The 23,721-nt window shown below is 51.6% G+C and overlaps 1 protein-coding gene across 1 annotated transcript in view; it reads left to right on the top strand.

Annotated features, from left to right (window-relative positions):
* Positions 1-631: 631 nt before the first annotated feature.
* The window catches only part of SIM2 (SIM bHLH transcription factor 2), a 51,600-nt gene continuing 28,510 nt past the window's right edge, over positions 632-23,721 (top strand). Inside the window, exons 1-4 of the mRNA XM_045084517.1 lie at positions 632-806; positions 9,474-9,556; positions 12,645-12,734; positions 19,897-20,005. Coding sequence (XP_044940452.1) covers positions 632-806; positions 9,474-9,556; positions 12,645-12,734; positions 19,897-20,005 — 457 coding nt within the window. The remainder of the gene's footprint in view (positions 807-9,473; positions 9,557-12,644; positions 12,735-19,896; positions 20,006-23,721) is intronic.

Genomic DNA, 23,721 nt, shown 5'->3' with positions numbered 1-23,721 from the left:
CACGTGGACCGCGGAGCTGCTGCGACTCGCGACAGATCGCGGGCTTCGGGCGCCGCGTCTCCGGGCAAAGGGAACCGCCAGGGAGGGCAGGAGAGCGCGCCGGGGCCCGGCCCCAGCCGCCTCCGCCCCAGCTCCCCTCCGCTCCCCTCCGCTCCATGGCTCCGCGGCCGCCGCCGCCGCCCGTGCCGCCCTCCAGCCCGCAGGGGCCTCGCGGCAGCGGGTACGAACACTCGGTCAAGGACTAAGCGGCACCGCTGCCTCCTCGCTGGCTCCTCTCCGCTTCCTAAGGAAAGCCGAGACGCGGGAGCCGGGAGGCAGAAGGGAAGAGGGAGCAGAAGCGAGCGGAAAGTCGGGCTCTGGGCACCGCGGGACCGCACAGCCCGGAGGAGGCTGCGCCCGGGGCGGCGGGCAGAGCGCGCCGCGGCGCCGCCGGGTTGCGCCGAGCCCCGGGGCCCGGCGGCTGCGGAAAAGCTACTCGGTGCCCCGGGCCTCCCCGCGCACCTGCCCCGGGCGGTGCCCCCGACTCACTTGGCGCCCGGAGTTCCCTTCCCCATCTCCGCCGCTGCAGCCGGAGCGGGGCTCCGCGGGCCTGGAGCACAGCCGGGTCTAATATGCCCGGAGCCGAGGCGCGATGAAGGAGAAGTCCAAGAATGCGGCCAAGACCAGGAGGGAGAAGGAAAATGGCGAGTTTTATGAGCTGGCCAAGCTGCTCCCGCTGCCGTCGGCCATCACCTCGCAGCTGGACAAGGCGTCTATCATCCGACTCACCACCAGCTACTTGAAGATGCGGGCTGTCTTCCCCGAAGGTGAGGCCGCAGGTGGGCGGCCGAGAGCCTTGGCCCAAGCGGGGAGCTGGAGCTGGATTGAAGCTCCAATACAGGGGAGTCTTGGGGAGGCCGCGCCGGGAGCTTCGGCTCCTGTTAGAGAGAGGAGCCAGGGTCTTGGCGCCGTGGGGACTAGCCCGTCTTCTGGCCCAAGTGTGGACCCAGCGAATCAGGAATTGTTTTGTGATCATGCTGCGCCGTTCTGGTTTCCCTCCCTATTTTCTTTTCTCTTGTTTCTTTTCTCTTTCCTTTGCTTTCCTTTGCTTTTTCTTTCTTCATTTCTTTAACTCCCCCCTTTTATTTTTTCCTTCTTTCATTCCTATCTTTTTTCCTGCGGAAGGGACGTGTGTGCCAGAGGTGAGACGGGCTTGCTGCTCCTGGCCTGGGAGGGAGTGGAGTGCATGAGGAGGCCCAGGCCCTGAAGGCCCTTTGGGGCTCGGGCCTCAGATTTGGGCCTCTCCTCCAGACTCTTCTTTGATCCCTTGGGGCTGGGCGGGGCAGGTTAGGATAGAAGAGACCGAAAGTAGGTGAGCCTAAACAGTGCCGGAGAAAGGACTAGGACGAAAATGGCAGGCGGGCCGGCTAGAGCACAGTCTTCTTTTCCTGATCGGAATTATAAACCAGAGGGGCAGGTGCCACGGGAGCAAAGGTCACCAGGATCCATGGGTCCCGCACACTGCGGTGGTAAGTAATGGCGTGCTGGCCAGTACTCCCTGCTTAGCACATGGCCTTCGGGAACCTCGGCTGCCAGGCTGGGCACTTCCGAGCAACGGGGCTGGGGACACCTGGTCACCACAGCACTCCCTTTGGTGTCCGGGTGTTTCTGAACCGATCACCTTTCAGCCTGGCCGCAGTGGCCGCAGCCTGGCCCGTGAGATTCTGACACTCAGGCTGGGGCTGGGAGTGGAGGCCTGCTGGGCCCTCCGAGGCTTCTGGGCCGCAGAGCCACTGGAGCCCGTGGAGCTCCACAAGCCGGTGGGGGAGTGGAAACAACTTCATCTGCAGGACACCAGACAGTGGTTACACCGTAGAAACAGGTGTCCTTTGGATGCAGGGTGCCTCCATTAAGGCAGTGCCTGGTCAGGCCATCGACCAGAAATCAGTACGCTTGACCTTTGCGTTGGTTGCTTCTTAAGCCTGTTAGAAGTAATTGGCTCTGGGTTGGAGCTGCGTTTCACACTGCCTCTCCTGGGTGGAGCTCAAAGGGCCAGTTACGCTGCTTGACCTGCAGCCCTGCATCTCAGCTGGCCAGAGAATTTAGGGGGGCCCCCTCCCAGAAGCAACTGGTAGCCTGGCTTAGCCTTTGCCTCCCAGCTGGGCCATGGGGCCTCCAGCTCATTCCTCTCTGGTGCAGGAGCCTCTGACCTGAACCTCCACCCCAGCCCCACACCCCTTCTTTCCTCTTCCAACCCCAGTATAAAGCCAGGTCCCACTCCAGCCCCTCCTACTGGAAGTTACCAAGCAGATGGTCACTATTAGTGTGCCCAAGGATGACCCCTTTACCAGAGAAGTAGACAATTAAAATTAGAAGAGAATTGGCTTTTATGAGAGCTGAGTCTCCTTCCCAGTCAGGAAGGAGTGGTGGTGAGCTGGTTTTTGTTTTTCTTTCTTTCTTTTAAAATTTTATCTATTTTCTCCCCTCTCCCCAAAGTGAGTTGTTTCTTAATTTGCATGCTGCAGGCAGGTGGGGAACCAGGACAGGACCCGGGCCTCCTCTCACGTCCCCACTGGAAATAAACACATTAGAAGCCAGAATTGGGATATTAAATGATTTGTTACCAGTGATTTCCAGTAAGCCAGAAATTAGAAAGGAAGGCCTGAGGAAAGAGGGCTATTTGTAAGCCATTTATTGTTTAGAGAATTTCCAGGAAAACCTGCTAAAAATTGGGAAGTGTTGGGTATAGGGCAGGTTTTAAAAATTGGAGCTGGGTGTCCTAACTCTGAGAAGTGAGTCTCCAAAGACTTGGAGCCCAGAATTACTTGGCCCTGCGCCCTTTGCAGGGGTGTGCTTGCAGAGATGGGCTTGCAGAGGTGGTCCAGGACTTGATCACAAGGCCCTTGTGCTTTGTTGGGTAGTGGTCTGGTTGAGGGGCGGCCTGTATGCCTCCTGGGGGTGACTATCCCTGTTGGAACTCCGGGTGGAGTAGGGGGCCCAGGACTCCTCGTTTCATTCAGAGGCCTGGGGCCTGCAGCTCTGGGTGGCGGCACTGCTCCCCTCCAGTCAGTCTGGGGCGGAGAATTGGAAAGCTGGGTGCCTAGGTGGAGAAAGAGGCGTTTAGAGAGACCTCAATTATGCAAAGCAACTGGCTCACCATTCCGGTAGCTCCGCGAAGGGCGGCGCGCGGAAGCCGCGCTGTAATTGATTTAGCCTCTGGTCTGGAGCCTGGGTGTGCGCGGGGGGAATGGAATAGGGCCTCGGGGAGCCGCGGGGAGCCGGGCGTCAGCATCGGGGAGGTTTAGGGCCAACGCAGGCTTGCGCGGCGGTGGGACCTCCCGGATCTGCTCCGACTCTCGGCTGCGGACTGAGACATGCGGAGTGAAACGGCCATCTCGAGCTTGGTCTTGCTGATCCACAGCCACAGAGGAAGAGGGATGCGCGGGTGAAGAAGGGTCTAGAGGCCAAGTTAGGACTTCGGAGGCCAGGAAATGAGTAGCACAGTCGGAAGGAACCACAGCATCGCGAACTAAGCCTCCGGCCCAGAGGAAATTGAGGCCAGAGAAGGATGGGCTTTTTTCAGGGTCCCACAGCAAGGGCGAGAGCAGGTGATCACTGCGAGAGGAGGCCACTGGCCATGGCTCCTTTCATCCTGAGACCATCTGGGTCAGAGGAAAGATAGAGGAGCTCGGAGGAGTCCCACACAGGGGCAGAAAGAGGCCAAGGTGTTCACTCCCCATGGAGGTCAGACTGCAAGCTTGGGGTGGCTGACAAATTACACAGCCTGTTCAAGGTTCTGCACCGTGGTTAAGCTGCCCCACCCAGACCTCCCGCTCCTTGTCTGCAAAATGGGCCCATTAAGAACTCCATGCCTGTGCAAGTTTCCTGGAAATAAGTGTGAGGAACCAGGCAGAGAAGGTGCAAATCGAAGGCGTTCTTACTCCACTCACTTTGTCCCGGGAGTGCACGCTGTTTCCGGAGCCAGCATGGCCTAGAAGGCAGGGCGTCCCGTCTCTGTGCACCTCTGGGACTCACCGTGTGCAGTTGGAAGGCTGCTATTTTCTGCTCCCCTTAATAGCTAAAAAATGGGAGGTAGACAGGGAAGAGGAAAGGCTGGCTTTGGAAGTGTACTCAGAATTGAAACCTCAGTGCGTTCACTGGTGGCTGGGAAGGGCTGCGGCACTCAGGGCTCAGGGAAGGGTAGGAGGGTGGGGGGCACGATTTGCCTCCTGCCCTCTTTGCGCTGGGGCCTTCCCTTGAGGAGAGGGGGCTCTTTGGAAGCACAGAGGCACCCTGTGGGAGCGTGCTGCTGCTCTCTGGCCAAAGCTGCACGGTGATGGGCTGAGCAGGATGCAGGATGAGTTTCTCCCTCAGGGGATGTACTCGGGCCGCAGGACTTCGGAGTCAGAGCCCCAAGAACTCCAAGGCCCATCCGGTTGCTTAGGCTTCTTCCTAGGAGCCAGGACTCTGGATTCGGATTTGACCCCCAGCAGTGGGGTAGGGGGTGGTGTTCCTTTTGGACCCCTGCACGCAGACAGCAGACGGGAGGGACTGGCCTGTGGTCTGAGCTGAGGAATGGAGCTGGAAACTGAGGCTAACCGCCCCCCCCACCCCGCCCAGAACACAGCCCCTCCCCCTCCTTTCCCAGACCTGAAAATCCCGGACAGGTGGGGAGGGAGGGAGAACAGGGGAAGGGAGTGCCACACCGTCAGGCTCACACAAAAATAATGGGGGTTGAGGCCGGAATCATTCCAGCGGTGGAATTCGTCTGGGTTTAGAGTCAGGCAGACAGCTAGAAATTGTTGTCCCGAATGGAAACGCTTTGATTTAGAGGGTTCGGTGAGAAGAAAACCGCCCTCAACCTAAACAGATCTGAGCCCTTTCTCTACGGAAGCCCCAAATCATGTAGATTTTAAAAAGAAAACAAGCGAACTTATTTTTTTTTTGAATAATGTGGCGCTTGACAGCCACATTGGGAGACCTGCCAGTCCCCGAGCAGGAAGCTGTGAGCTGTGGGCAGCGGCGAAGGGAACTCCGGGGTACGGGGTTGGGCCCCCCACCCCCCGGCCATTGGAGGCGGGAACCAGAGCGCGCTAGAGCCCCGGATTCAGCCGCGGGCGGCCAGAACCCGGGCCGCGGCCGGGGCGCTCGGAGGCGCGGGCGGAAAGCCGCTCCGGGCGGCGCCGGGCCCCCGCGCTCCTCCGTGCGGGCCGCGGCCGGGCCTCGAGGACTGGGCGTTGGGCGCTGGGGGCCCGGGCCTTGCGTCTGTTGTCTGAGCACGTACTCTGGCCGGCGGCTGGGCCGGGCCGGGCTGGAAGCCCCCTCCCTTCCCCGCCCCGCGGGCCCGGGGGCGTCCCCACGACCCCGCTTCACACCCCGCTCCGGGCCCGCCGTGCGCCGTGGGTTTGGGAAAAGGCCCAAAGGCCGGGCTTCTCGGGGACCCCGGGCAGAACGAAGCATTCCGAGGCCCGACGCAGAAGTGCTCGGAGGAGCCCCAGAACCGTGACCGTGTACGGGGCCCTGCAGTCGGGCAAGGAAGGGGCGCCAGCTACGGGCTCCCCCGGGGTGGGAGGCGGCAGCACGGCCCCCGGCTCCCGCGTTGCAACCTCGCCCGGGCGCGCCATGCCCCGTAGCCCCGGGCCGAGCCCCTGAGCCGGCCGCCCCGCGGCTGGTAATGCTCCGGAAACAGGGTTACAAACACCCGCGGGGCGGCCGGCAACCCACGCCCGCGTCCTGGCCCCGGCGTGGGGGGGGGGGTCGCGGTAGAGAAGCCGAGCAGCCGCCCGTAGTCCCCGCCTCAGCCCTGCGCGCACCCTTCTCGACTTTGGAGTAGTCTGCGGTCAGCCGCTGTGACCTTGTGTCCTCAGACGGCCCACGATTGTCAAGAGCCCACACTCCCCGATAACACGCTTCCTTCCCCCGCAAGGGCCTAGTAACTTGGGGGACGGGAGGAGGAGGGGCGGGCCGGAGGCAGGAAGGAGTGCGGAGGCCAGAGAAGGCGGGCCCAATGTGGTGGCCGCACCCGCCGCCTTCCAGGGGACCCAGCGCTTTGCTCAGCACCCTCCGGTTTCGTGCGTTTAATCAATCCTACAATATCCTCCCTCACTTTAGAGTGGAGAAATCAATGTTAGAGGTCAGGGCACTTGCTGGAGATCAGACCAGCCAGACTGGCCCAGCCGGGGAGTGGGGGCAGAAGGGAGTGAGATACCCCTGTGTCCCCTAGGGGCTCCAGAAATGTCCTTCCTGGATTTTGGATTTTTCTCAATCTCAGATCCAATTTTTTCATGGACGGGTGGTGGCAGGGTTAGAAGATCCCCTATTAACCACCTTTAGTTTTCACAAGAGGCAGTGTTCTTGTCACCATGTCAGATACCCAAGGCTGCATTCCAGAAACCGCTGTCCATCTCGGGAGTTCTTATCAAATCCCAGACCCTTTCTCTGGGGCTGGACAGCAGGTACGCAACAGCTGTTTGTTGACTGACTAACTGAGCGCCCAGCGAGGAAGGACCACATTTAGACAGTTTCGGTGACGGGAGAGCCTGGTAAAGTTTAAACCAGTCAGCCAAGTAGCTAAGTTTGCATGCTAAGGTGCGGGTACCCACAAATGGGGGAAAGAGGACTCCTGGCTCCCCTTCTCTTCTGACCCAGTGGCTGACCTCCTCCCCCAGGACCTGGCCATCTAGATTCCCGGTAGCAGGGAGTCCCCAGTGGATTTCCCTGCTGACATATGTAGGGCAACTGGGATAGCAAACCTTTGGTAGGGGAACGCAGGCCAGGTTTGGGCAGGTTTGCGCCCCCCACAGTAAGTGGAGGGTGAGCACTCCCAGGATCTGGTGAGGCCACAAATGAGCTTGGAAGGGCTTAGCTCAGTCTTACCTGTCTCTCATTTCTCAAACAAATAAAGCCCTTTGTTAAGCCCAGATATGGGTCCCATGCCCAGCGCCTCACTTTTGGGAGAATATCTATGGCTTTACAAGTACCAAGACCGATTTTTGGTTCTAGTTACAAACCTTACCTTATTTTGTCTCTGCGTTCAGCGCAAAGTAGATTTTTATGGACGGAGTGTAAAGGTCTCACCCACATAGGTTTCTAATACAAGTGCTGACAGCAGGCTGAGATGGCTCGGGGACCAGATCCTTGAGGGGAAACCTAGCTGTGACCGCCGCCACTTCAGGCTAGGTCCAGAAGGGGGATTCAGACCAAAGATTTACTGGCAAAGCAGAGGTACCAGGACATTATAGGAAAAATTACAATGATATAAGAGAACAGGCTCTCTTGAAGTATCCAGGTATTTGATTTATATGAAAAACTGTCCTGTGTACTCAGTGCAATTTTGCACGTAAGGCCAGAGCCTTCTTCCACAAGGTTTTTGGGAGAGCTGGGCAGGGCAAGCCTGGTTTGGGTCTGACCCTGCCCAGAGGTACGGACTTTCCCATGTCACCTGGCTGTGGACACTGCAAGAAGCCTAATCTGGGAGGCCAGGTTCACTTTTCCCACTGAGCCAGGCAAGGCTAGTGTGATGCAAACCAGGGGAAGGACCCAGGAGTTGGGTAGAGGACAGGGCACGGTGGTCCATTTTTGGAAATCAGGATTCCTGGGTCTTTATTAAATTCTTTTTTCATTCAAGTCCCAGGGTTTTAAAATTTTGGTTCTTAACATTTCTCCTTAATGGAGTAAACGTTGACTCCACCAAGCCATCTTGCCCAGATGGGGGCCCAGAGAAGACCTGCTGGTGAGAGCCAGCGGTGCCCTACTATGGTCACCTTCTAAGTGAAATTGGGCAAACAGTGATTAACTGGGATTAAGAAGACACGTCTGTTCACGTAGTGGTGGCTGAGGGGCTGCGACACTGTTTGGGGGATCAGGATATGTGGAATTTAGTCACTTACTTATGGATAAGGATAAGCTCCTAATTCCTACAGTTTAGGAGGAGAAATTAAAGGTCATCCTTTTTTTTGCTGAACAGAGTTTGCAAGGAAGGATCTCCAAAACCTATTGAGGGGGGGGGGAGGTGGGCTGGGCCCCCAGGTCCTCTGGGGCCAGGCGGCTCCTTTGTGCTTGGGGTGGAAGCCTCCAGAAGCCCAGATTCTAGATACCTGCGAAGACAGCAGGGGAGACCCAGAGTTTCCAAGCGCCTTTCCAGGCCACCCGCTCACCGCAGCCCTCTTTGGGGAGTTTTGTGGTCTGGGGAACGGTCCCCAAATTCGCTGAGACTAGTGGAGGTTCCCCATCCTGCCCGTCCTGCTCTGGCTTCGCCGCCACCAGCACTCCCAGGGCGCAGCGGGCAGGGGCCAGTCTTGCGTGCAGTTCTGGGCGAAAGAGAGGAGAACGAACCGACTCACCTGCAGCGGGACCCACAGCTCACCCCGCAGGGGTCGCAGCCACGGGGTGGGGTGGACGGTGCCTGAGTGGGCCTGGAGCCTGGGGCCACCTTCTCCACTGGAGGCAACGGCAGGCTGAGGACTGGAATCCCCGACCTTTTCCACCATGCTCCTGGGTGGTGGCTCTAGGATGGTTGCTGCTGAGGGTTCTCCCACCTGGCACTTAGTACTGAACCCCCCATTTCTTCTGAATATGCAGAAGAAAGCCTGGGGTTTCTGGGGGTCACAGCAGTTGAGTCGGGAACACAGGGGAGGAGGCTTCTCTGAGCAGAGCCACTGTTCTGTTGGTGTGCCTCCTGAAGCACTTGTGACCTTCAAGGAAGTGGTGGGGGGAAGAAGGAATTGGGGGGGCTAGGAACTGGGGAACCCTAATTATGTGGCAGCAGATCCCTTTCAGTTAGCCTCGAGTACCTACAAGACTCCCACCGCCTTCGGCCCAACCCCCCCCCCTCCCGCCCAGGCCTTGGGTGCGTTTGGAGCTCGCTCTCGGGAAGGCGGCAGGTAACCCGTTCCCGAGGCGCCTGCGAGGGCTGCGGAGTCCGAGGGGTTATGTGAGGTTTAAAAACAAAACAAAACTTTTTTTTTTTTTTAATGCCAGAAAAACTGCCTCCTGGCCGGCTAGGGTTTTTCGCCGGGGCCTGTCTTTAGGAAAATGCAGTTGCCAGCGACACAGTGAAGGGAGGGGTGTGGGAGGGTCCTTGGGGAAATATTTACAGGTCAAATCGATATCCCCGTTTGGCTTCGAGGATGGCCGGTTTCAAAGCAGATTAGATTACTTTATGGCATTTCAAATAAAACGGCAATTTCAGAGCCGTGAGCACGTGGGCGACCCACGGGAGCGATGGGCCCGGGCGAGCTCAGCGCGCGCTGGGGGCGCTGGGACCCAAGGCCTCGGCGGGAACAGCTCCTCTGGCCTTTTTTTTTCTCTTTAATCCAGGGCAAAGGGGCGATGGCAAGAACACAGACGGCGGCCTGCGGGGCCCAGGGGGCGGCAGGGGCGACGCTCGGAACTCCGGCCGGCCACGGCGCGCGGTGCCCAAGTTCCGCGTGCTCTGCGGGGCGTGGGGGCCTCTCGATCGGCGCTGCGGTTTACCGATTCGCTTTATTCCCCAGGTTTAGGAGACGCGTGGGGACAGCCAAGCCGCGCCGGGCCCCTGGACAGCGTCGCCAAGGAGCTGGGATCGCACTTGCTTCAGGTAAAGCCTCCTTTGCCGGGGAGGCGGGCGGGGAGCGCAGCCACTGCCTGAGGCGCTGATCCGCGCCGGGTGGGGGCCTCCTTCTGACTCCGCCCTCCCAATCTCGGCGTCCTTCCCCAAGGACCCCCGGGTGGATCCCAAGGCCACCATCAGGCTGCAGAAGTCCTCAAGGCGAGAGACAGCTTCTGGACCTCGAGGCCATTGGCTGCCTCCCCACTCTCTGTCCATGCATGCTCTTTGGAGGTCGGGACTGGGGTGGACTCAGTCCAACCAGAGTAACCTCCGGTCAGCCCCACCCTGACCCCGCATCTCACCGCGTCTGGCCCTAGTACTCTCCAGCTCCCGAGACCTAGGCCTAAGGACGCCCGTGGGCGCGCCGTTCTTTCCAACCTTACTTCCTTTAGCAAACTTTTATGGAGCGCTTGCTCTGTGCCAGACGCTGTGCCAGGCGCTTGAGCCAAAGAAGAAGTGATCCGGGTGCTCTGAGCCAGAGTGCGGCAGTCCTAAAGCCTTTGACAATTGTGCATGTTTGGAGGGGATGCAATAAAAGAGATGTAAAATGGTACCTGTAACAGAATAGTAAGTTAGCACTTACTGAGAACTTACTACTGACCAGATTCTGTTTTAAATCTTCTTGAATCCCGGTGCGGCATCACCCACCTAGAGTAGGTTCTATTTTGAGCTCCATTGTCTCAAAGGAGGAAATTGAAGCACAGAGAGGTTAAGCACCTTGCCTGAGGTTACACAGCAAGTGCTGGAGCGTGGTTCAACCCAAGTCCTCCAGTTCTCGAGAGCTCCAGGTCAGGACCTGGTGCGGCCTCCGGGGTCACCTGGCTCAGGGAGGGACCCCTTGCTTGGTTTGTGGTCAGCTGTTTATAGCCCTCAGCTCGGAGCCTTTTAGCCCTCCGTGGGTAAACCGCTCGTGGCCTGGGGTTTCCCCCGCAGGGTCTGCGGCTCTGGCCGGCAAGGCGTGCGCAGAACCGACCATTTCCAAGCCAGTGGCTGGCGCTAGGTGGGGCCTACAACGCCTCTTGTCTCCGAATCTTTCAAGCGCCCTTTACAGACCCTCATCAACGGCCCGATTCATTCCCCGCGCCCGTCATTTGTCTCTGCCATCGAGAAATGCTTACCAAGAGCTCTTTTGCATTTCCTCCTTCTAGTTTGTGTTTTCTTTAAAAGAAAAAAAAAATGTTGGCCGCAGTACGCAGTGGCTTGGGTCAGCCCGTCAGCCAAGAGCACCGCATTTCGAAAAAAGCGGATCTTTTCAAAACCCCTTTCCCCAAATGTGTAGTATGACTTTTTTTTTTTTTTTTTTTTTTTTAAATGCATGCTCGGGGCACGAGAAGATCCCGGGGAATACTTGAAAACTGAAGCTTTGACAGCATAAAGCAAGCGAGGTGGCGGCCAGGCGGGGAAATGGCGCTCTTGGAGTCCTTCCCGCGCCCTGCGCTCACCCCCTGCTCACTCCCAGCTTCGTGCGCCGCCGCCCTATTTCGCTGGTTTGATACTCCTGCCGGCTAAAAGTGACACTAACATCAGGGACAAGTGAGTGAGAACCTGGCGGGCACAGTCATCACGCCTGGGTTCCTCCAACGTCCATTTCTTTAACTCTGGAATGCTGTGCCAATGGGCGTGTTTACTGTTAATATACCTTCAAGCGAATCAGGTCATTTGAAGCTATGAAGACATACCCCGAATTTTCCATTAAGGACATTATTTTTTTGGCTACTACTGGCAACTCTCAGAATTTAATTATGATGTATATATTTTTTTCTTTTTCTCCCGCATGGCTGTCAGATACCGTTTCAATAAATGTATCTCTTTAACGATTTCGGAGTTGAGCAAGGGTGTAAAATGTGCCAAAATGTTTATAACTGTAGAAATTGCCGTATCGTTTATATTTCTGAAACGGAATTTAGTTGGGAAAATACTTTATAGCTGAGTTAGACAGGAGAAAGTAAGGCTTATAATCAAGAAGTTGATTCCAATGTCCGTGTAGGTTAGGGTGTTGATAGTTTAGCTGGCAAAGGATTTTCACAGTAAAACTGTATTTGAGACACAGAATGTAAGGATATCTTTCAAGTTTCACTTCTACTACATTCTTTGTAGGCCCCCCTCCAAAGAGGGGACAGATTTAGAAAAACCGAAGGTAATCTGGTTTCAATTACATGTTGTAAAAATAGAATTTGTGGCCAGAAATTAATTTGGAATATTTTTTATGGGGGCAGCGTTGTGAGGTGTATGGACCGCTCACCAACTTTATTGCTTTTCTTTGGTTCTGGATCTAAAATATGAATGGGTAAATAAAAATGCAGTTTCCTTTTTCAAAAATAATTTACCCTTTTCATCCTTGCCACATATAAGTATAATCACTACCCTTTTATTTGTCTTAATTAGCTCTTAAAATTTTACTTTATTTTTTTGAGGGCTAGCCAATTTAAGCAATATCATTTAGGTAGTTTTAATTTTTCAGAAATTGATACTTTTTCTCCTCAAATTTTGCAAAAGTTATTTGATCTCTTGCAAATTCTAAGTAGTTAATTCTGTAGACATAGTCTGTTAAAAATAACCGGGTAGTTTATTTTCAGGGGAGTGGTAGTGTTCGGAATTTATTATTCAAATGGTACTTAGGGGGTAACTAGAAAATTGTGGCAAATAAAGTATATGTCCTGGTGGTATAAAGGACTGCCAATTATGACATAAAATGGTCTATATAGTGGTGGGTTTCCCCCTAAGTACCATAGAACTCCGGATTTGCGCTAAGTGCTAAAATAACCCTAAACAATAAAACTACTGCATTTAAACTGAGCACGTTAGGAGTTCTCCAGTGTTTTGCATGATTTTTGTGAAGTGGATGTTAGATGGTTTTTAAAGTGCTTTAAAAGCATTTGAGAGCCTGGCCCCAGGAATTAAACTTTCAGTGTTATAACCTGGAACCCTTTTTAGGGCCCTGGGCTAGTTTTGCATTTGACAAGTATGTATGGATGATAATATGGTATACATTCCTCTACCTCAGTGACAGTACAATTATGAGGTTTTACTCTACTGTGTTACTATCACCTCTTAACCTTCGCACTCTCTTTTACAGACTTTGGATGGATTTGTTTTCGTGGTAGCATCTGATGGCAAAATCATGTATATATCGGAAACAGCTTCTGTGCATTTGGGCTTGTCGCAGGTAGGTATTACCTGGTTTTAGATACAACCAAAATATTAAAGCGAGCGTCGGCAGATCTTAACCCAGCCTGTAAATGATTCTGTTCAAGTGTCTGCTTTTGTGTATGAAATAATCCAAAATTGCAAAATCATCTTCTTAGGCGATCCCGCAGAGCTTTTCTTCATGTTGCATTTCCCAGTTTTACTTTCTTTTTTCCTTTGGGATTAATGAGCGGTGTTAGGGCAGCTTTGTTCTGAGATTCTGTTTGATAGCCGGGACTCTGCCTATACAGTAAGGGTCTGCTGCTAACAAGAGCTTCACAAAGGGAGATTTTTTCAGTGCACACTTGCCGGGCTGCACGTGGTCTTGTGAGTTGCCATGAAAGCGAGAGGAAAACTGATGTCGAACATGGATTTTCTGCAGACTGTGCTTTGGGGAGAGAGAGAAGGAGTGGGGGTAGATTTATGAGTGTTCACATGGAATTCAGGGTAATTTTTCCTGAGTTTTTCCAGTTCAGTGGTTGTTTCAGTAAAGCATTTTATATGCTTGTGATAGAAACTCGTAAAACTCAGTTTACTACTGTTTTGCACAGCAAGGTCCTGTTTTCTCTAGAACACTTAAATATTACCAATTTTTCTGGAACTGTCTCCTAAAAAGGGGTTCATCCCGTCAAGGAAAGAGGTGCGCTTGGCTTTATCTATTCCGATCAAGCCAAAGGTTTTGGGGGAGGAAATTCAGCTGCTCTCTGGGCTCCTCGGAATGGAGGGCGGGGTGGAGCCCATGGTGGCCTTTCACGTTCGCATTTCCGATTTAACAAGCGCGGACTGAGGTTCTCAAATTCACATTTTAAAAAATACATCTAGGGATTAAATGCTTCTTTATAGTGTGACTTATCAGAATGCTTTTTTTTTTTTTATCACGACAGAAGACGCACTAGAATTAATTAGAGACAGGAAATGGGCTCCTGGGAGGCAGATGATTAATCTGTGTTACACCAGCCCCCTCTGTAGTTAAGCCAAAATAAAACACGTCAATTAACAGGGTTGGAGTTTTTTCATGGAAAAATAAAATTCCCAATTTGGGAAACCTGCATCTGGTGTATTCCTTTTCTTTTCCTGCCAAGGCATTTTTTTTAAACTTGCCATTTGTTTACAACCATCTCTTCTAATGTGGGTATATCCTTATCCCTGTCCAAAGGGGTTTCTGTGCCTCTTTTTCTTATATATAGTCCTTTAAAGAGAATCTCATATTAAAATTATTTAGTGTTTCCTTTTCCTTTCCTCTTCTCTTCCTTTACTAAACCAAGTCTCCCAGCGAAGATTTGCTGAGGCTGGGTTCTTACAGTTCTATGACTGATTGTGTTAGTATACTAGTAGGAAGGGAAATACTGTTGGGAACATGAAATCTACTATTTATATGTTTTTCAAGGTTGTTATGCTCTGAATTTCCATGATGCCCTATTTAGAATTATTTAAACCCCTTTAGTTGTAACCAATCTGGTGTCTAACCCTCGTTCTATCTGTGGCTGAAAGATTTTGAGCAGATTACTTGATTTTTCCATTGTAATTTATCGAACCTTTAGTTAGTCTTATCATAATGTCACAAAAACTTAAAGCATCTCACCTCCTTTAAATAGGACTGGACAAAGATAAAACAGTCACAGGTCCTGGTACAGTCACAGTCCTGGTACAGTCACTATTTTCAGATATTAAATTTAGATCTGAGCTCCCTAGCAGTCAAAGCAAAAAGGGAAATGCCCAGTTATATGTTTTCATTGTCTGGTAGGGCAGGTTCTTAGCCTCTCTGAACCATCACTTAAATAAGAAAATCCTGCCTGATTTTCTCTTTCAGGATTGTGGTAAGAACTATATCAAAGTACCCACTTTATGTGTTTTATAAATAATAGGGAGCTATGCAAAATCCAAGTGTCCCCAGTTTCATTAGAACTGTACTTCCAGTAGCACAGAAGTTGCTTCGGATAGTGTCCTGTGGCGGGCACATATTGGAGCTGGCTAGTCCTGTGGAATATTCTGGCTCATCACAAGGCCCTGTGCACGTCCCAGGACTCCAGCTGACTCAGTCGGGCTACTCTGTCTAGCATCCTACAACTCTGTCATTTTCCTCTTTTTACGTGGGAAATGAAATTGACCATTTGTGAGCACAATAATTAAGAATGAACAACATATTGGAGAGGTGACAAGTCTGCCTCCTGTTCCTGAGTGAACTCTACAAAAGGAAATCTAAGGAGAATCCCAATTAAAATTACATTTCCTTTTGGTCATAATGCAGCAATAAAACCTGGTGTCCTCATTCTGAAAGAGGAGGGAGTTCTACACTCCCATCATTTTTTTCAGGTTTTCAAGAATGTCGTAGAGATGCCTTTTGTCTGTATGTTGCCGGCCAGGAAGAAGTGTCAGTTTAAAAAAAGATAAACCAAACTGACTGCGTAGAGTGACTGATCCCCCCCAACCCAGTCTCTTGGCGGGACTGTCTCACTATCAGTCTCCAGCTACAAAAACACTTTAATGCAGACACGAGCCCTCGTTTGTGTCTGGGGAGTGTTCCACACTGAACTGTTTAAATAAGCAACAGCAAACCTTTCCTTCCAATCTGCCTCCTGCTCACGATTAACTCTGCAGAAGGAAATCTAGGCAGAATCACAGTGTGTATTTTTTTCTGTCTTCTTTACTTAAATAGTAAAATGAAGTATTAAAGGGGATGTCAAGAACTTCTCCCCTTAAAAATTTTTTTATACCTTTTAAATTATTAATAGTAAGAAGTCAGGCAAATATGTCAAACATGAAAACTTTATTAAAATAGGCTTAAGGACTTTTTTTAAATCCTCAGAGATGAAAGTGTTAAGAAAATTATATCCAGTAGGCCCAGTAACCCTTTAAACAGATTTTCTGATGGAGAAGGATAATACTATTACTTATATTTACATAGTGTCCGTCTGTGTTCCAAGAACTTTCAATTACTCTTAGTGACATTATCCCATTAAGTAGCAATATCTTTCCCATTAATTCAGGGTTAAACTCTACATTAGCAGCTCCTGGGGAACCTAAGCTCTTAGGTTTGTCATAACTGTGTGATAATTCACAACAAAGCGGTTTAAAAAAAAAAAATCTGCACTACCTAAATAACTATCTGAATCATCTATTTGAGAGTTATAAAAATCATTCTTTCTGTTATAAGTCCGTCCTAATTCTCAAGGCCTTTTATTGAACTTTCTTTTTTTAAGATTTTATTTATTTAGGGGAGCCTGGGTGGCTCAGTGGGTTAAGCCTCTGCCTTCGGCTCAGGTCATGGTCTCAGGGTCTTGGGATTGAGCCCCGCATCAGGCTCTTTGCTTGGCAGGGAGCCTGCTTCTTCCTCTCTCTCTCTCTCTGCCTACTTGTGATCGGTCTGTCAAATAAATAAATAAAATCTTTTAAAAAAATTTATTTATTTATTTGACAGACCGATCACAAGTAGGCAGAGAGGCAGGCAGAGAGATTGGCGGGGGGGTGGGGGGAGCAGGCTCCCTGCGGAGCAGAGAGCCCGATGAGGACCTTGATCCCAGGACCCTGGGACCATGACCTGAGCTGAAGGCAGAGACTTTTTAACCCCTGAGCCAGCCAGGCGCCTGTTTTATTGAACTTTTTAAAAACAAGTGTGGGAGTAACAAATCTGGCAGTGTTTATTATTTTTGCTTTTAAATGAGTAATCATGGCGATCCTTGCTGTCAGACTTCAGGACCAAAAAGTGAGAGAGAGAACCACGAAATCCAAGTTGTGTCCTCAGCTCACAGTCTGAGTATGGGGAAACAGAGTAAGACTACAGGCTTGAAAATTCTCCCTGGTCTATGTGTACATAGTGATCCATAATAATTCATGTAGCCAGATTCAGATCTGTTTGGAAGAGGTAGAGTTGCTGAAGCACTCTTCACCCACGCAAGTTTATTAGGTGGTTCGTTCCATGGGTTTTGGTTTATGTAATTAACTTACTTATATTGGAAGAAGGGGGGGAAGCCCCCTGTATACCTGCTGTGTATTTCCGTGGACTCTTGGAAGCATCCCTGTGTTGAAATTTCTTCACCAGAGTCACGTATGTTACATAGCCTCTAGGTAACTAATGCAAATTTTCAAATAACTGTAGATATGTGTGAAATGGCCATTTATAAGACATGTAAAGGAAAATATAATATTGGAGATTGTGGCCGGAACTACAGCCGTAAAAATAGCCATGGCATTGTTTGGGGCCATAAGACCTAATCCTTTCACTTTGGAAATAAAGAGAAAGGACAACGTTTTATGTTTGTTGACATAACTTGAACTCTGAAATCCAAACCATCTTTTTTTTTTTTAATGCTTAATTTACCATAGTCAGCAAAACACCCAAAGCAGAGTAATGTGTGTTTCCCCTTCCAACCCAAAATATATCCATTTAGTGCAGTATTTATCATATGTAGTTTTCTTGGCAGGAAGGAAAGCTATTCAGCAAAACATAAAAACGTTCTTAGTAGGAAAGCAATTCATTTTGTAGTTAGCAGGGTCTTACAAATACTAAACTATCACATTGAGGTTCTGTTTTAATAAGGTTGATGTATGAGACCTGGGGAGTTTTATAGCGACAACCATAATTTTTTTTTTTTTTTTGGTGAGGTAGTCACATTTCTTCCAACCATTCAAAAGCAGGAATAGATATGTAAATACAGGAAACACCATGTCAACCATAATTTTGAGTCAAGGTCAGCCCTGTTTTATCATTCCAAAATTTGTTCTTTAAAAACATTTCCGTTACGTGAAGACCACTTTACTTCCTGGGCAGGCTTGGAGTTTATAATTGAAGCAAGGATTCAGAAAATCAAGCCTCTTAAATCATGGACTTTCTCTGTCTTCATTCTCCAAATGCATGTGGTGAGAATGGGGTCTTTGAGGACAGATGAAGCTACTTTGGAATTAAAACGCGAGTCGAATCCTTATAAGGACAGTTGCAAATGTTCTTGCGAGTACATAAATATACTTTCTCTGAAGAGACATGGGGTACTTTTTTCTGATGAAGAACTTGGAGCAAACCAGAATGCTCTTTTTTTCCCCCTAAAAACGTGGGTAAGGGAGAAATGATAGACCTGCACACAAAAAATTCTCATTATTTTTTCATTTTAAAAATAAGCCATTGAAATTGTGAATCAATTTTTTTTTAAAAAACTCCCTTATTGATTAGTCTGTCGCTCTCCACATGACAGAGTTTCACAAGGAATTTCTGTCACTGGCTTCAGGAAAAGAGGACATGGTCCTGTCCCGAAGGACTGACTTAGCACTTGCTGGTTTATCGAGATTTTTTTAAGGATGAAATGATTTGAAAGATGGCTATGTAGTTCTTAATCCTTACTGTGTTTGATGAACTCACGTAATAACTTTGGTCACTGGCAAATCCCCTTTAGGGTCAAGTGGGGAGGGAGGAGGCTCTCTGTATCACATGATTCTCTCTGTTCCTCTGTAGGCATAACATTGGCAAGAGACATCCCATGAATAATGCAGAAAACAGAACTGCCAAAGCCGTTTCAGGGACAAGATTACTTAGCAGGCCAGAAACCTAATTTGTTCTGAATAAAATGGTAACTCCTATGTCTTAACAAATGGCAAGACCTGGCTCAGAGGACTGGGGTAAATTCCGTCACCTCTCCATGGCCGCTCAGTCCCAGGGAAGGAGCTGGTGGCCCTGATGCTAATTTGGAACAGTGGCTCCCAGGAGAAGCTGGGCCTCACATTGCCTGGCTGCAGTTGTCCTGCTGCGTGAGGTAGCTGGGTCAGAGCTGCCCCCTGACTGGAGATCGTGTTGTCTCCACTCTGACGGAGACCAGGGAGCCTCCCAACAAAACACACACGGCACGATGCACTTAAACATAACAAGGGGGTGCTTGGGGACAAGACTGCCTTTGCTCTTTTAGCTTGCCCTCTCCCTGTGAGGCAGAGCTGAGAAAGACAGATGGAGTCGGAGTCAGACCTGCCCATGGCTCCCTGCCCCCTGAGGGCAGTTTCTCACGCTCTCAGTTTCCATCCCCCTGGGCCGTGGGGATCCTTCAGGGATGCTTCAGGCCGTGGTGGAAGAGAGATCCCTGCCCTGGGCTCCCCCTGCCTCGCTCTTCTTGTCTGCAGCTGCATCTCTAAGACAGGGCCCGCCCACCACTGCTCAGAAGGCCCTTCTGATGGTCTTAGTCTCTGGAACATTCTCTGGCACCGCCCATCTTGGAATGATGGGCCATCGCATCCTGGCCAGGGCATCCTGGCCTATCGTGGCACTTATGTTTGGGAGAACAATAGGAAAATTCTCAAACTTCGGCACTGAATCGCCAGGAACCTCTGTGGAACAGTCGTCATGCTGGTGTTGTCCTAGAGAACCCTGTCCCTGCAAAGCAGGGTCCTGTCCCACACGCACGTGGGCTCGAGGCCTGCTGTCGTGTCCTCTGCAGGGTGTGTACCTGGAATTAGGTGGTGTCCAAGGGCTGGGGTCACGACCCCCGGAAATAACCACTGTGTCACTCGGCTGTCTGGAGCAGGCCCAAAGTCCCCACAGGTCACACCGCTGCCCTGCCGCACCCGTGGGCGGGAGCCATCGGGTGACCAGTCACCCCAGAGTCAGAGGGCTGGGACACGTTTCTGGCAACGTGAAAGAGGCCTGGCGGTGCCCGAGGGGCGCAGCTCGGAGCTGACGGAGAAAGGGCCCCTGTGGGAAGGCGAGGTCTCCTCAAGGGCAGTGGAGACCCTGCGGGTCACTCCTGCTCAGTCTTGGAGAGGACACGACTCGTGCAGGGACCACAGTCTGGACTTGGCAGCTGGTGTTCCGGCCGGCCAGGCCCCTCTGGCTCCACCCGGGCCCTGGCTCCGGTCTGTCGTAAGCTGCCTCTTGTGTAAAGGACCCTGCCCGGGGCCGTGTCGGGTGTGTGGGGGGTCACCCACCTGCAGGACACACCTTTTCATCCTTCCTGTCGCAGGTCCTCCTGCTCCGCACCGTCCCCGCGTGGTGGATGGTTCAGAGCGCGGCTCGATGCAAGACCCATGTTTCTGTGTGTGGAGAGGCTGTGGGCTGGGAGCAGAGGTCGGAGCTCGGACCCTGGATGTGTCTCCCTAACGCGCACCTTCCCTCCCCGACCCGCGCGGCCCCGGGAGGATTTCTGACCCCTCCCTTCCCTCTGTGGCAGGTGGAGCTCACCGGCAACAGCATCTATGAATACATCCATCCTTCCGACCACGACGAGATGACAGCCGTACTAGCAGCCCACCAGCCCCTTCACCATCACCTGCTCCAAGGTATTTCCTCCAGACGCAGAGAAACCGGAATGAAAACCATACCACGCTCTTCTGCGTCACTCGAGGGTTTGCTTCCCGCGCTGCCAGGGGGAAACGTGACTGGGGCTGCCCAGCTGGGCCTCCCCGGCACACGCGCAGCGTGGGGGGTTTGCTTTCATGTCTCTGTCCTTTGAAGCACCACTATGGATCCCATGTCTCGTGCCAGAGACCAGGACAGGCGCTGGTGGGAGGTAAAGTGAAGCGATCAAGATGTGCTCTTGGTTCAGAATTCCAGGAACGCACTTCCTGACCAGAGGGTCCCTGGTAGAACTCAGGGGGTCTGTGAAACGGCGCGGGGAGAATGTCATCTTTACTCTGTCTGCTTGGAATGCAGCATTTCCTTTGCTTACGGATGATGGGCTTTCTCACTCTCACTCTGCCGGTGGCTTCGCCAACCACAAGTCACACACATTCTTCATTTCACTTCATAGTTCTCCCAGGTGTTGAATCACTTACGCTCATCGCGACTTCAGGATTCCGGGAGTTACGAGGCCAGCTGCTGGCTGTTGTTATTTAATGTGTGAATAAAGCAGCACATTTATAACAAAATCACCACTTGTTTTATTGCCAAAAAATATTATACCAAAAATACTTTGGTAACTGTTTTAATACAATTGGTTCCATTTGTGATCTCTTATACTTTTATCTTCTGCACTTAAAAGCATTATTCTGGGGGCGCCTGGGCAGTTCAGTCAGTTAAGCCTCTGCCTTCGGCTCAGGTCATGATCCCAGGGTCCTGGGATCGAGCCCAGCATCCGGCTCCCTGCTCTGGGGGAAGCCTGCTTCTCCCTCTCCTACTCCCCCTGCTTGTGTTCCCTCTCACTGTCTTTCTCTCTCTCTCTCTCAAATAAATAAATTTAAAAATATTTTTTTAAAAAAGATTTTATTTATTTCTTTGACAGACAAAGATCACAATTAAGCAGAGAGAGAGAGAGGAAGGGAAGCAGGCTCTCTGCTCAGCGGGGCTTGATCCCAGGACACTGGGATCATGACCTGAGCCAAAGGCAGAGGCTTTAACCCACTGAACCACCCAGGCGCCCCTAAAAAATCTTTTTTAAAAAAGGTTTTATTTATTTGACACAGAGATAGAGAGCACAAGCAGGCAGAGCATCAGGCAGAGGAAGAGGGAGAAGCAGGCTCCCCGCTGAGCAGAGAGTCCGATGGATCCCAGGGGCTAGATCCCAGGACCCTCAGATCATGACCTGCGCGGAAGGCAGACGCATAACTGACTGAGCCACCCAGGTGCCCTTAAATTTAAAAATCTTTAAAAAAAAAAAAAAGTTATCCTGGTTAGAAACCTAACCAAAGTAACTTCTGTGCCACGGCATGAATGAGTTAAGAAGCTCCCGTCCAGATGGAGGCAGGTCCACCTCCCAGGCCTGGCACGACATGGGAACACGATCCCCCACCTGACCATCCCATTACTGAACAAGGAGGGATCGGGGTCCTACCACCATACGCGCGTGTCAGGACATAACGTGTGATTGTTCGGGGAAGGATGTGGAACACATCGTCACACAGATCACTCCCTAAGTTACAGTCACCGTGCATGCTAGGAAGACAGCCTTGTTCTGGGGTGCTGGCCCTGTAACCCCCTCTCTCTGACAAGCCAATGACCCCAACCAGCATGACGCTCAGTGGATCTCTTGTCTGCTGGGGACTACAGCATCCCAGCTGGGCCAAAATTCCCCACAGAAAAGAATGCAAAAGCAGAGACCTCAAGCATGGTAGAGTGGGGTGGCCCACAGGTGGAAACGGCCTCCTCCTGCGAGGGGCTGTTCTAAGGCTAGAAGGACGGACGGCAGAGAGAGCACTCAGCTTGAAAATCACTGCAGGTACAGCTCTTGGCTCCCGTGTTCTCAGCCCCAGACGTAGTCACTGGGCGTCTTTTCCTCACTGAGGAGAGGGATTGCTGTGCTGGTTTCTGGGATGAGGTGGGGGCTTCCTTGTAGCTATGGTCCGTAACTCTCTCTTTTTTAAAGATTTATTTATTTTATTTAAATATTTAAATAAATAAATATTTAAAATTTAATATTTAAAAATAATTATATTTATATGCATAAATATTTATTTATTTTATTTTATTTCAAGATTTATTTATTTATTTATTTGAGAAACAAAAAGAGACCGTGAGCATGCGATGGGGGGTGGGGGGCAGAGGGAGAGGGATAAGTAGACGCCCCACTGAGCAGTGAGCCTGATGTGGGATTCAATCCGGGGCCTAACCCTAACCCTAACCCTAACCCTAACCCTAACTCCTAAAAACATTGTGTTGTTATTGTTCTAGAAAGTTCCACAGTGTGTTAGTACGCAGGAATGGAATTTCTCCCACGAGCTCTGGTTTCATGTCAGCCTTCCATGTCATAGCTATAAATTGTTTATAAAATGACAGCAAACGGTATCTTGGAAACACCGTAAGACCCTTCCAATCCCAGTCCCCGTGGGGTTTATGTCTGAGGTGTAGCAACCACACAAGAGAAGCACGGCGCTCCAGAAGAGATGGGGATGCCACCCGACTATGCAAGGTCTGGGGTTCACGGACACTGGGACTGGTCCCCGGCTTCTTGTCCACAGAGCTGGTTTTCTGCCTCTGAGCTCCCCCCCTGCTGCTTCCTGGTTGTTGTGCTGTTGGCTTTTTCCATACTGGATGTTTCATTACTGGGTGAAGGTGTTTAGCCCTGAGTGTCCACACCTCAGTGCATAGCTGGAAATGGTGCAGACAGGCAGGCGTGTTCCCGAGAAGCCTTTATGCCTCGCAGACCCTGGCCCGCTGCAGAGGAATTGTGGATAAATGTGGCCGCCCCTCTAGTGGGGGGGCAGGGCGGGGGACAAGGAGCCTCAGGGGCCATTCCCCTGCTCCCCCTGGGTAGGGGCAGGGAGCACTGCCTCCACTCCTAATGGTAACCTCTCTTTAAAAAATTAATTCATTAACTGCTACCAAGTAGCTGTTCATTAGGAGTGGACTGACCTCACCCTTACCCAGGGGCGTGGACGCATCATTCCCGAGAATGGGCGTCTGCTCACTGAAGCATGGGGTGTTTCCTTAGGGAACTCACTTGTATTTGCAATAGTGAGGTTAGAGATGGGTGGGTGAGGCCTTCGGACCAGCCAGGCAAAGACTGAATGGGGAGGGTCAGAGCCATCAGGAAAGGAGGGGTGGTCGGACTGGGGCTGTAGATGAGGGCAAAAGCTTTGATCTGGCCGACCGAGTGGGTCTGTTGGGTTCTTTTCCCCATTCCCTGGCAATCTCGGGCAGGATCGGTGCTCATGGGCACAGCTGGCAGGAGGCGCCCTGTGGCTGCCTCCCTCTGCCAGAGGACTGTGCCTGTGAGCCCTGACCTAGCATCCCCATCCCTGAGGAAGTCAGATGCCTCTGGGCCTTCCTGGCCAACTCAGACATCCTCCCCAGGGCTGGCCAAGGAGGTTCATTTGGCACCAGGCCTCTGCGCACCTGCCCGGAGGGGACAACGGACGTGTGAGCGGGGCTGGGCCTGCTGCTCTTAGAATTCTCAACATCGGCCCTGGGCTGGTGTCTCCCGAGTTCCCGCCATGGCCACGTTTCCGGCTGCCTACCTCTGGAGCACGTAGAAGCCACACCGGGACAGGGCCGGTCTCCCCACCCGACCTGGGGCCCAGCCGCAGGCGGAAGTCCCTGGGTCAGGGGCTGGGCGTTCTGG

This window comes from Mustela putorius, unplaced genomic scaffold (assembly GCF_011764305.1).
Source record: "Mustela putorius furo isolate JIRA1106 unplaced genomic scaffold, ASM1176430v1.1 tig00000765_pilon_pilon_pilon, whole genome shotgun sequence".
Lineage (NCBI taxonomy): Eukaryota > Metazoa > Chordata > Mammalia > Carnivora > Mustelidae > Mustela > Mustela putorius.
Note: the sequence above shows the minus strand (reverse complement) of the source record. Positions and strands in the feature narration are given on the sequence as shown.